At 38.3% G+C, this 14,367-nt stretch overlaps 1 protein-coding gene across 1 annotated transcript in view; it reads left to right on the forward strand.

The window, feature by feature from the left end:
* Nucleotides 1-14,367, forward strand: part of LOC145985998 (cholecystokinin receptor type A-like) — a 493,092-nt gene that overhangs the window by 364,664 nt on the left and 114,061 nt on the right. Inside the window, exon 2 of the mRNA XM_083120160.1 lies at nucleotides 8,243-8,357. Within this exon, the coding sequence (XP_082976286.1) occupies nucleotides 8,243-8,357 (115 nt within the window). The remainder of the gene's footprint in view (nucleotides 1-8,242; nucleotides 8,358-14,367) is intronic.

Below are 14,367 nucleotides of genomic sequence, written 5' to 3' on the forward strand. Positions count from 1 at the left end.
TGGGTGGCTGTTGTTTCTCAATAATTTCAGCATGTTCATTCCAAAAATGAAATCTATTTCTACCCACGACGTCTAATTTTTTCAGAAAAGAGGAATATATTAACTGCTTTAATTTCATATTAAAATATGTAGTTCCATCATATCCTCAATAGATGGCTCTGTTTAGATGGTGGTCCTATCTTCACAATTACCTAAACTTGACAGAAAAAGCGAAGTAAATAAAGAAAATCAATCAATCTTCTTAAAATATAATCTCCTAGTTTCAAATTAGAATTGTTTTAGTTTCGTTCTCTTTTTCAGTTCTTTACAAAGCTTAGTTCCCACAAAAGGTTCTAGTCGTTTATTCTAGTTTCAGGATTCAGGACTTCCAACTTTTGAACTATGGAAATTCCAAATAAACAGTACCACTTCAGGGACTGGTCTATTCCAGTTGGATTTTCAGCAAAATAGTTTCTCAACTTAGGAATTGCTACTAATTGCCTCGGGATGGATGAATTGGAACTTGAAATAGTTCACATTACACACAACTGTGTAACTTCTAACCTGACCTAACCTGCAAGAAAAAATCTGCAATATACTCAAAATATACGAGGAATGAAGAAACTCCCCATAAAGCATATACTTTTTCTCCAAATAAATATACTGGATGTGTACAGTCACGAACACTTCATGGGTTTTAACAGTCCCATATACTTTCAATGCGATTGCTGCAACCGAGAAGTGTGCAGCGGTTCCTGAGTTGAGTACATTCCACTGCAAACATTCTAGTGAATATATCGGTTCCTGAATTGTGAACTTTAGTCACAGTCCCTGAATTGGGACATCAACAGATGAAGGTCCGTACGCATTAAGCCTTGCGTATATAGGCCTATAGGTAAAAAGAACTTGCACAGAAATAAACATTAGACTACGATAGAACATTTGGGACATTGAACTAATTTTATATCCTTTAATGTGTGGCCGCGGTTTCTCAGTCGGTAACGCGTCTGACTACCATGCTAAAGGTCCCGGGTTCGATCCCCGGCCGGTTCAAATCCGGGAACTTTTCTAACGGAAACGGCCCCGTCGCCCACCCAGCGTTATACCCACGCCCCCTATACCCCTTCATGGCGTGGTGCTAAGCACAGGGGAGCTCTTAACCTTTACCTTCAGGGCAGAACGAACTCACCCCTTCTCTCATTACTTGAAATACAATATAAATGTGATTTAGTTTAGTTAACATCGGTTTGGTGCTACTTGTGAATATCGCTACGATAAGAATGAAGGGCAGTCAGATGAAATGTATGAAGGAACAATCACAAACACACATGGGCGATATAACGCAACCTCCAACATACATAACACTGGTTGTGTATCCGGGCGCCGGAGCCTCGTTAAACTGCAAAAAATAAATATGGGTTCAATATTTGAACTTCAACAGGGCTGTTGCAACGTAGAGGGGTTCATGACATAAAGTTTTAATGAGAGTATGTTAGAATATATAATAGTTTTTCGAGAACTGTTTGCTTGCTCGTGATTTCCAGGATAAAAAACTTCGACAGAATCACACACTTCTCTTTAAGATTAATATTACATCCTTCCCTTACCTTATCTCGGAGTCTAAACGAGAAACAAGATTATCGAGATGCTGGGCAAAGTTAAGAGACGTTCAAGAAAGAAACTGCAATAAGGAAAAAGTTTGATTTCTCCGATAAGTAGAGACGGAAGGATGATAAACGACTGGAACGAGGATACATGTTAGTCGAACTTTTAAAGGATGTTCACTATTAAGATGTGAATTAGGACGTTGTAGCCATACGTAAAGGCTTTTGTCAACGACACGAGGATAAATCTCCTTTAAAAAAAAAGAAAAAGGTTTTTCAACTACAAATCCGGGAAACGAAAAAGAATCTAGGCTGAATTTGCCTAATTTAAAGATAAAGTTCTCCCCTGTGCATTGCACTGTGTCGGAATGAAACATAGCGGACGTGGAAATAAATGTATAAATGGAGGCGTGTGGGGGTATGTATGATCCCAAACATTCACGATCTCGACCGTTGTGGAGATGCCGTGATCAGCACCACGTTCCTGTCGCCTTTACCCTCCAGGTACCCATTCACTAGAGGTTGGGTGAACCCGAGTGCTGCTTCGTGCAAAGATAAGGCCGAAAAAAAAATCTCACACGAGATCACCCAACCCGGGAATTGAACCCAGATCACCCGTGTCGCAGTAATGCACCCTACTGAGCACACTACCACAACCGCATATGCTATGCTGTTTTATATTTACTTTAATGCAATGAACGTCTTGACTAGCGCATACAACTACTGCCTGCGGTTGCCTCGATAAACGTGCACTCAATACAATCTTCCCGATTAAGTTTACAAAATATAATAATTTTTATTTACATCTATTAAAAAAGTTGACATTCAACAGATGATAATTTTGGAGTGTTCGTTCATCAAAATGAGTGACCGTTGTACCATCTAGCGTTGTGTTCGTCTTTGGAATTTTACTGATACACTTTAATAGGTAAGAAGTATATTTTTCTAGGATGTCACGTGGGACGAATTGGAGATGGTAGTTATGATGCTATCGTTATATTATATATTGTTTATCCTTGAATACGTACGGAGACTGGTGACAACCACGTATGTGTCGAAGCCCACACCAAGAAAATAAAAATTTCCAAGCTTCTGCACTTCCGATAATTCAAAGACGCTATACACGTACGCTAGACAATTATGGCTTCTGTTTTTTTAAGCATTTGTACAGTTATTACTTAGGTGCATGCTGTCTGCGTCTACTGACAAAAATGTGGACTGACAGTGTTGCTAACAGATATTATATACCACTAAATTATCGCTTTTGAATTTCTCCAATGAAATCGTCATTACTATATCCAGTAATGCATGCACATGACCTTTTTTGGTTGCAAATCACACATTTGCATAGCTCCAGTCACACCACTGCAAGTTATAATCCTGCGATTATTTATTTTTCCCTTCTGCTCGTTCGAAATTAGCAGTCCGGGGAAAAAAATCCACTCCGATTTGAACCATTCATTAATATCTAAAACTTCATGTGCGAGTTCGTCGTTGCCCTGTAATCTAGGGGTACCGGGTTCGATACCCGGTGGAGACACATTGTGGTTTGGATCCTACTTTAAACTGTAGGTCTAGTCCCGATTAGCCTTACTGTGCATAAAGTGGAGTTAAAACACCAAATCAATCAATCAATTCACGTGTGAGTTGTACTGGCAGTTTCATTTTTTACAAATATCTCGTACATCAGAAAATCCAGGGTAAATCTCACTCCCAGATTTTGTTGTAAGCGATCAAATTTAGGGTTGGGCAAAGTTTGAAACACTATATTTACCCGTGAACAATTCAAATACATCTACTGTGTATTTAAATAATTTTATGTATTTCCAGTCTTCCTGGGAGGCCAACTGTAAAAATAACATTTATTTGCTTTATGCACACACAAGGTAGCGTTCCGGTATATACAGTTGTATTTTGTCATTTGTTTCCATGAGAATGGAACATATTAATATTGATCAGTAGCCCAAATACAACGAAGAAAAAGAAGCTTTCTATTTACTTGCCAGAGGGAGTTAAAGTTAAAATATTTTCCAAACCGGCCAATTTCTACTTTTAAGTAAAAGAAAACCAAACTGTTGGTCTGAAAATGGAAATAAATAGAAAGTTCATATATTTTTGAACCACACAAATGATAGTACAGGGTGGTCCATAAGTATGGAGACATTCATTTGAAACTTATGTATGGACTGAACTTCCTGATGCATGATATAGTTAAGGGGAAATGTTATCAGCATCACGACCGTCATAATTCCACCATTTCGGGGATAACTTCACTTTCTTAGAAGGGAAGGTTGTCATGTGACGTCACAATAGGCTAGAATTTCAAGGAAAACACGATCATACTCTTACTTACATAGTAACTTTAATGTTAATCTACCTGAGTGATTTTTGCTCAAATATTTCACAATAATACGTCACAGACAGAATAACCAGTTTTTATTTAATTTAACATCATAACTAAAGTTATGATGTTGCAAAACTACGGTAGGGAAAGGGAAAAAAATGTTCTGAAAACGTTTTCAAAAAGATGCCGACAAAATGTCTTTATTCTGGTCTAAAGAAGTTGCATTAACATACTTTATTCAACACTGTAGCAAGCAACATAATTAGTACTAGTATTTGGGATGTTTCTTGGCATTTACTGGGTTTCAATGAACTTGTTATACCGTATTACGCTCAAACTGTCTGTTTTCGAATGTAAGTAGCTGACGCTGAACTATTGGGGTTGCAATAATTATATTACACTATTTTATAGCTCTCGTGCTGCTATACAAAATGAGAATATAGGATTTTATGTAAAATAGTTGCTCAAGAAGAGTGAAACTCATTTGTTTTTCTGTTCAGTGTTTTTAACAAAACATGAAAGAAAAGGAAGGAAAAACGGTGATGATGCTCAAACAGGAGTAAAAAGTGTGATAAATGTGCTAATATTACGAAAAGGTACAATGTGGGTTCTTTTTACGTGAATTCATGTCCTAAACTCTCAACCAATCGGTATGAAAAAAAGCTATGTTTTTGGAAAGATTCTGCACCATAAAATCCTTTCCCTTATCATAAGTAACCAAGCCACCTTCAATGGAAAGCATTTGGCCTAATTGTTAACCCTTAATATTTAAGAATCGTTAAGAAATTCTTGTAAACAGTTAATAAAGATATTTACTGTAAAATTCAACAATTTAAAATAGGTTAATAGGTTAATCAGTACAAAATTCTCAACATGGCAAGACGGAGAGAACTGCACATGACCTGCATTACTTGCAATATTATAAATAAAAACATCCCGGACTATCTGAGTGTAAGGCTTAAAGCCAGGAGTGAAACGCACTCTTACTCCACCAGAAGCGCCACTAATCTCCATATACCTCGCTGCAGAACTTCTGTTTCGCAATCTTCGTTTAGTTACATGGCACCTATCTGGAATGCAGTCCCGAACGAAATAAAGCAACTGAACTACAAACAATTTCGTAGGGCAGTATATGATTCACTGATTGATGATCAGAAGCAAAGTAAGACCACATATGATTAAAAACTGTTTCCTGTGAATAATTAAAAAAAAAATGGACCGAAACAAAGTAATAATACATGTATATTATTTTTTTTTCATTTATTTGCACACACGCACTGTATATATTTCGTCATACGTTTTCTTTTTGTGATTTTCTTTGTGTAGTAGTAGTTTTTTTATAGTTTCTTTTATGTTATTTTATTTCTGTATAATAACAGTACCTAGGTACTCTGCTACATCTTTCTTTGTCGGGTTAGGTGGTAGATCAGCATTTGCTGAACCTCGCCCAAGAATAAAGACCATCGACATTGAAATTGAAATCTTTATAGTCTGCTCAGTGGCCGAGCGCCTTGAGTGGTCGACTTCCCATCTCGCCATCGATGTTCTCGGGTTAGAGTCCCGTCCTGAGCATGGAGGTTCTTTGTGAGTGACCCTTCATAAACTTAATCTAATCATCATCACATCCTCATCGTCGCGATTAGCCAAAAGTGACAGAAAAACGAGGCTAAATGACAAAAATACAAATAAGAATGAGCTTTATCAGACCAGAAAGAAACATCTTTTCGGAGAATATTGGAAATACAGGGTGGATCATTTTCGATTACCCAGTTTGAAAATAATATACTCAGCCCCAGAGACAATGAAACTCCAAAAATGTGATATCATCCTTTTCACTACACTACAGTTATTTGTGAAACACTATGTCTGCCAAATGACCACCTTGTTTAGCAATGCACCGAACAAAACAATTACGGACACTTTGCATGACACGGTCAAGGACGTCCGGGGCCATGCACTCAATTTCCTCCCTGATGCGTTCCGTCAGCTCTTCCACACACGTCGTCGTCCGTTCACCCAGTGTAGCCAACTCTCAATTTAAAAAAAATGTCCGAAAAGTTTTCATTTGGCAGACATAGTGTTTCACAAATAACTGTTGCAAATGCACACAAAGTGCAGTAGTGAAGTCTACGTGGCATGTATGTAAATGTACAAGTATAGTGAAAAGGATGATATCACATTTTTGGAGTTTCATTGTCTCTGGGGCTGAGAGCATATTATTTTCAAACTGGGTATTCGAAAATGCTCCACCCTGTATAAGGTTGGATATTACGAGCTGTGTTCTAGGCGAAGGACTGGATATACAGTGATGTAATGACAGATTATATGAGCTTTAAATGCTTAGGTCTGTGTGAAATCACCATAATATAATAAGTTCTGTAAGTTCTATCTGGATTGGAGACTGGAAAAAATGAGTTCCAATGGCTAAATTAGCATTCAACGCAATAAATTAATTTCCAAATTTTTGAACTTTCTTTTAAAAGTTAATCAAAGACAAAAGTAGAAATTGGGGGTCATGTAAAGAGGAATTCGCACTTACCACTTTTGTTTTCCCCAAATTCTTACTGCTTTTGTATGAGAATTTTGATTTTCTCAAAATTTCTGAAGGGCCTGTAGCCCCATCAGCCCCCCTACATACGCCAGTGACTCAGAATCCTCGGATTCGAAGCGAGATAATATAACCACTACACCACATAAACAAACTTCATAATTGTCTTGTGCTGCGAATAGTGGTCGTCGCATTTTAATCAAGAATTCCGGGGTTTGAAACCCAATTTAGGTACCTTGCAGATTGGTTCGTATCCCACTTTAAACTGTTGGTCCAGTCCCGATTATCCTATCTGTGCATAAGTTGTACTTCAAAGAATTCAAATTTGTCTATGAGTAGAAAACTAGGACCATACTACTGGTTCTGGTCCTTTTACAATTGTGGAAAGATTCATTTTAAAGTCTTCGCTTCTTCTCAAGATTTATTAGTTTTAGTGAGTTTTCTCTTCAGTGTTCCTCTTTAAAAGCGTGCACCAGACATGTCTCGCAGGTAGATAATCTCTTGCTCGTCTGTCCTCCTTTGTCTCTTAATTAGGTGTCTTGAATATGAAGATGTCTGTGAGATAACAAGCTTTGTATCAAATTCGTTACTTCCTTCCTTTCTCAAGCAGGTTTTCCGAATTATCATTCTGTGCTACAAATATCATTTTCTTTATCGAGTTACTGTTGCTGACGCTGTGCATTATCCTAAGTTACTCTTCTGGTAATTGGAACTAGGATGGCGTCTTTCTCTGAATGTTAGCTACAATGTTTCTACGTTAGCTTGTAATGTTAATTGGACATCTTTGTATTGCCTGTTCTCTCGTCTTCAGGTGAAGACATTTGTTATTGACGGTGGTGGGGAACGAACCAAGGACGCACTTGTGATTTTACTAGAAATTAAATCTCCTTTTCTCTCCCCCCTCTCTCTCTCACTCTGTTTTTCTCTTTCTTCATTTCTCCCTCCTCCATTCTTTCAACATGCTATTTTAATTATTGAAACATACACAAGTGACGTTTCAAGTGGGGATTCTGTTTGTATCTAACTTGCCTAATGAAAGGTAACAACGTCTGCATATATTGCTTACAAACATTACAAGTATTCTTACATGGATGTAAAATATTCCTTGTAAAATTTTTCAACAGTGACATGATACTCTTAACCCTTAACTGGTGTGGTACTGTCAAAACGCTGTGCAGTTGATTGTTTTCGTATAATAGCAAGTTCGGGTCAATCTGACTTACACCACATCGTTTACGTTATCATTTTTTGTGGGGTTTGGTGCTATGGCGCGAGACGTGAACAAAAAATTGGCCAACGATTGTGACGCTATTCGTCGATTGATTGAGATTGAAGAATCAGATGATAATGTGGAAATTGATAGTGTGTGATTCTAAGCTTGTAAGATGTGCAATCGGCCTGTCTGTGGCATATGTACTGTGAGATTTTGCATATATTGTGACCCAAGTTAAGTGATGCAGAAAAAAAACTTCTCAATTCATAAACAATTTATGAATGTCAGTGTTTTCATTCGTTTGTTTTCTTAATTCCATATACTGAGCAATTATCTTGAATATTAGTGAGTTCAGAATTTTCAAGAAAAATATGAGTCTGTAAACAAGAAAAAAAGGGTAAATAATATTTGATGCTGGTTCTTGAGAAAAAGGGACTGGCGCGTGATTTTTTAAGTTGTTCTACCCATTTACATACACAAACACAGAGTATATCATTAGAAGCATACCTACTTTTTAGCATACCTAACATTCCTTCTGTTCTCTTTTCTCGTAGGCCGTTTCGGACCTTCTTCTGGGAGTCTTCTGTATGCCTTTCACTCTAGTTGGTCAGCTGTTGCGGAATTTCATATTTGGATCAGTGATGTGCAAGCTCATACCATACTTTCAAGGTAAGTTCGTTTTTTTAGGTTCTTCCCCAAGCAAGCAAGGGCTACAGAAAAATACATTCTCTTTTTGGTCCACGTAGGCTACGCATATACTTGATTTATACTATATACTTTTAGGAAGATATTAAATTGAATTCCCCAACAATAAATACTTCCTCTGCGCACCTGAGACACACTACTATTTATTCTGTCATTATTACTGATGCAAATCCTTCACGAAACTGCATGAAATGTCCTCCTTTTGACAACTTATTCACACGAAGTTCATTTCCATGTTGCTTGAGGGCCTCCCACATGGCGCATTGGTAGCGTCGTCGTTTTGCAATTTTTGATTTGATTTGATTTAGTTTATTTTACTTCGCGTTTTGTGCCTCTTGGCTAATTTGCGAAGATGGGGATGAGTGATGAAATGATGAAATTGATGAATGGACATTCACAAACAACCAAGCCCGACCGGGATTCGAACCCGGGACCCTTGGCGTCGAAGCGCGATGTGCTAACCACTCGGCCACAGGGTCGGGCATCGTCTTGCAATCAAGGGATCCCGGGTTCGATACCCGGCAGAGGCACATGTGGTTCGGATCCCACCTTAAACTGTAGGTCCAGTCCCGATTAGCCTTACTGTGCATAAAGTGGACTTAAACACGAAATCAATCAATCAAAACCATGTTGCTTGAAGCAGATAGCCATTCAAATAGCGTTTCCTTTGTAGGATAAGAGATGGCGTTCCTTCTTAGGGATTATAAGATTTGCAAAATGACATTCAGTATGCCAAACCTTCTTTGCACACTATATCTATTTAATGTCATAGTTATGACAGTCTCTTTGACACAAATTAATGGAAACATTTCTTGTCATTTACTTACAAACTTAATGCGTAAAATCCACACACTATATTACAAATCCCAATTTTTGTAATTGTTTATGATCAACTATGTACAATGTTTGATATTGTACTTGTGAATTGCCCGACCCTGTGGCCGAGTGGTTAGCACATCGCGCTGCGACACCAAGGGTCCCGGGTTCGAATCCCGGTCGGGTATGGTTGTTTGTGAATGTCCATTTTCATCCATTTTATCATTTCATCACTCATCCCCATCTTCGCAAATTAGCCAAGAGGCACAAAACGCGAAGTAAAATAAACTATATCAATCAATCAATCAATCAATGTACTTGTGAATTGGATAATGTATTCGACCTGTAGTAAGCTCAATTGTGAACAGTGTTTAATAGCGGTGAACATAGAAGTATTGAGGCTTATGGCGAATGTCTCTGGACATTATAATATGTTCATTTGAAGGTAATAATCACCAGAGTTAAAATGTATTCGTGTCCATCGGTCCACACTCTCCATTATTGATATCTTGGGCACTGAAATGATGAATTAGTATTTAATAATTGTAATCTGAAAGACCATTGCAATGTCAAATTGAATCGACACACACACAGTGTAGTTAGGTACCATAACCTTGAGCAAACGCTCACTGAGAAAATGCTCCTATATGTGAACACACTCTCGTTTTTTTCATTCATATGAAATGCACGAGCTCAAAAGTCGAGAAATTAGAAGGTACTAATTTTCATTCATGTAACCTAATATGTACGCCAGTCTGAAATTAAGTGTGTCTGAAGCTAATGACGTATTTAAATAGGTCCTATCGGGTTTCAACTCATAGAAATTTCCTCAAGCCAAAAGAAAAGGGTTCTGACTTGGTGACTTAATACTGCTAACATTATTAATGTTCTGAGTTACAAGAGACACATGTACTCTGACTCGGGATCATGTGGAGCAAGGACGCGCAAAGCGGGAGAAAGCTAGTGAGCGGAGCAAAGCAGTGTGCGCTGCTGTAAACGGCTGGTAGCTTAAGCCGCGTTTTCTCTTCATGCACTCACTTCTCTTCTCAAGATTTGATCGAGCCCTTTCGAATGCTACTTATGCAGATGACTTGTTTCCGTTCGCTTGCCCCAGAGATTCCCGACACAGAGAGTAGGTGAGGGAAGAACCACATTTAACATGAAAGGAAAAGACGAGCATAGGAGGATATGTAAAAAACTCATAGGTGTTAGGTAGAGTATGCACAGCCGCAAAGGCTCATACAGGAAATAAATATCTATTCTACTTATATGATCCCGGGTTCGATCCCCGGCCGGTTCAAATCCGGGAACTTTTCTAACGATGGAAGCGGCCCCGGCGCCCACCCAGCGTCGAATAACATGGGTACCTGGGGGAAACCCTGGGGGGTAAAGGCGGTCAGGGGCGTGATGCTGATCACATCACCCCCACTCACGACCGGATCAAGAAAGTGTGGGGCGTTACCCCCACACCCCCTATACGCCTTCATGGCGTGGTGCTATGCACAGGGGAGCACTTTACTTTTTTTTTTACTTTACTTTACTTATATGATCAAAAATTCTAAGCACCCCTCAAAATTAAACCATATATCCGCCACTGGATGAATGTGGAGCGAGCCTTGCGGAACAACTACATGAAACTTCCAGAATGTGATGAGGTATTTACCTTCATCGGATCAGCTCTGGTTGCCACGGAGCAGTGGGAAAGCTGCGTCAACCAGGATGTGAGGTTGATAATCCTAGAAGCACCTTAATCTCTAGTATCATATTGCGAAATTAATTACACAAGCTAAGGCGTTGTACAGACACTATGCAGATCGTGAAACAAGAAATGCAAATGTAGCACTCATTATGAGGGATATGAAATTACAGCGTAATCCGAGTTGGAGTAATTGCATTGAAACTGGATGAAAGTAAGAAAACTGATATCGTGTAACAAACATTACCAATGTTTGTCACAAAGTACTAGTAAGGTGCAGTACTGCTATGGGTTTATACATTATAATTAATGTTTGAAATTTAATATCTCGTACCTGATGGTTTCAAAGCCACGGATTTTCTCTTCTCATTTAATCCAGAGAGAACATTCCATGAAGAGGATGTAGAGTTAGGCCCACCTACATTCGATAGATCGCTCATTTGTGAAGGTGATGTGATCAGCACCATACTTATGCCTCATTTACCAAGCCTGGCTGTCATCGGTAGCAACCAAATCAAGAAGACGTAGGTGGGCAGGCCATGTGACACGAATGGAGAGGAAAGAAGAGTTTACAGGTTTCTTGTTGGGAAACCTGATGGTAAGAGACCAGTAGGAAGGTCAAGATGAAGATGGAGGGGTAACGTTGAGATGGACCTAAGGAAAATCTGTAAGGATGGAGAAGATTGGATTGTTCTTGCACAGGAGAGGGAATTAAAGGCTTGTGTTGCTGCAGCCATAAACCTTCTGGTCTAAGAAGGCTACAGAGTTAGTTAGTTGGTTGCCCCCGGTAGCTGTACATTATGGCCTGGGCCGCTTTATGTAAGGGCATTGTTTGGAAAATTCCCACCTGAGATCACCCAACCCGGGACTCGAACCCGGTCTCCATCGTAACACCGCGGTTCTTAAATAAAATGGAGGAAAGTAAAAAAAAATAACATTGTCTCCCTCTGCCTGTATTGCATCGCGTCGTGAAAGCACGCGGAGAGGTGTGCAGGTATATTCTCGATCTTGGTGAAACCATAGATGGTGCGCTCAGCATTACACTCTGACCACTTCCCTCCTCCTTGTATCAGTTTATGAGAGGCTGGATGAGTTCCAAAGCCTATTGAGATTGGTTTGCTTCTTTGCTGAAATTTCCCATCCAAGGTATCATGCCTGGTTCTTCCTGGTTATAATCAGACACCTTACAGACTGAATTCACATAATACAAAAAGCGGTGCTAGTAGAAACATAAATACAATATGCGAACGGTTTTTAAACAGCTTATACAATTTTACCTACTAGCCTATATTTATTAACAACTTTGGAGAAATACATAGTAATGAAGTTGTACTTATTCTGACTTATACATTGTACCAAAATTAGGTTGTCTTATACGCTTATATCATAAGTGTTTTTTTTTTAAAAAAAACATATGACATTAAGTCGAAAATACTTCATTTTGTTTGAGTTCGTTCCGTTAGGAAATGGGTATTTTTGAACTGCATATTGATTGATTGATTTACTTCGCTTCTTGTGCCACTTTTGGCTAATTTGCGAAGATGGGGATGAGTGATGACACGATGAAATTGATGAATGGACATTCACAAACATCCATGCCCAGGCCGAGTTTCAAACCCGGGACATCTGGCGTCATGTGCTAAACCCTACGCCACGTGGGCCGACTGTACTGAATATTATCTGCAAGTCGATTCATAAATAACATACTAAAAAATGCCCTTGTATCATGTAACTTCTCTGTATCAAGTATAATCTGATTTCACGACAACTATTTTTTGGAATAAAATAGGAAACAAACTTGAGTTTTAGCTGTAATTGTACTTGCGGGGGTTGTTTCTCAAACCCATGTTTCAAATTTCATTGTCTGCGAAATCTTGCAAGTCGAATTTGGATATTTTATCACTATCATGTTGTTTGTGTTTTGTCTGTCTTGACGAGGCTCCCAGCGAACTCGAGACAGCTTCCTCGAAGGACTGGACTGCCTAAGTAGCTCATTGCCTTCTCTCTCGAGTTCGCATCATAACGGTTGAAGAGTGAAATAATGAATGGGGCTCTTGTACACAATAAGCGAACATAAAGCTTCATTCAGTAATGTAATTGCTTCACTCTGAAGGAGACACACACTCCAGAGTGACGTAAAATAAACAAAATCAATCAATCAAACCAAAAGTGGCAGAAAAGTGAATTAAAACATACCAAATCAATCAACAATCAAACTAAAAGTGACAGAAGAGCGAAGTAAAATAACTAAATCAATAAATCAATCAAACCAAAAGTGTTAGAGAAGCGAAGTAAACAAAATCAATCAATCAAACCAAAAGTGAATTAAAACATGCCAAATCAATCAATCAAACTAAAAGTGACTGATGAGCGAAGTAAAATAACCAAAACCAATAAATCAATCAAACCAAAAGTGTAAAAAAAGCTAAGTAAACAAAATCAATAAATCAATCAAGGAGTGGCAGAAAACAAAAGTAAAATAAACAAAAGCAATCAATCAAACTAAAAGTTGCAGAAAATTGAAGTAAAATAAACAAAATCAATCAAATTAAAAGTGACGGAAGATCGAAGTAAAATAAACCAAACCAATAAATCAAACAAACCAAAAGTGTCAGAAAAGCGAAGTAAACAAAATCAATCATTCAAAAAGTGACAGAAAAGTGAAGTAAAATAAACAAAATCAATCAAACAAACCAAAAGTGGCATAAAAGTGAATTAAAACCTACCAAATCAATCAATCAATGAAACTAAAAGTGACAGAAGAGCCAAGTAAAATAACCAAAACCAATAAATTAATCAAACCAAAAGTGTCAGAAAAGCAAAGTAATCAAAATGAATCAATCAAAAAGTGGCAGAAAAGTGAAGTAAAATAAACAAAATCAATCAATGATGTACAATCGCGAAAGCTTTGGAAGAAGAAGAAAACATATGTCGAGTAGTCTGTTTTTGATTACCATAGAGTTGAATGAATGAATGATTTCAAATATTTGACGCGTCAGCACTTAGGCTATTTTACACCCCTCACGTTATACGGGGTCCAGCCCCTTACTATACTAAAATATAAGTAATATAACATAACTGTAATATCGAAGGACTAAAATATTCTTACTTGGGTTACAAGCTGAGGCTGTAAAAGGGACACTCAGCTCACATAAGGACAAAACACAGGACAAAACACACACGAGCCCTAAGAGGATTACACTGGCCGGAGGTACAGACGCCAGAGCCTCGTTAGTCTGCAAAATGCAGTCCAGGGTGAACTACGTGGAAAGGTCACCCCTTACACTTCACCATAGAGTTTATTCTGTTCCTCTGACGCCATATTGCACGGCTGATGGAGTGTTATAAAACCTCGATTACTATTTTATATACAGAGTATCTTATGTTCTCTAACCATGTTTTTACTTCTTTTTTTTATTTTGATCTGAGTTAGCGTCGTTTTTCTCCTACTTTTGGCTGATT

The sequence above is a fragment of the Lepisma saccharinum genome, chromosome 3, assembly GCF_977018435.1.
Source record: "Lepisma saccharinum chromosome 3, izLepSacc3.1, whole genome shotgun sequence".
Lineage (NCBI taxonomy): Eukaryota > Metazoa > Arthropoda > Insecta > Zygentoma > Lepismatidae > Lepisma > Lepisma saccharinum.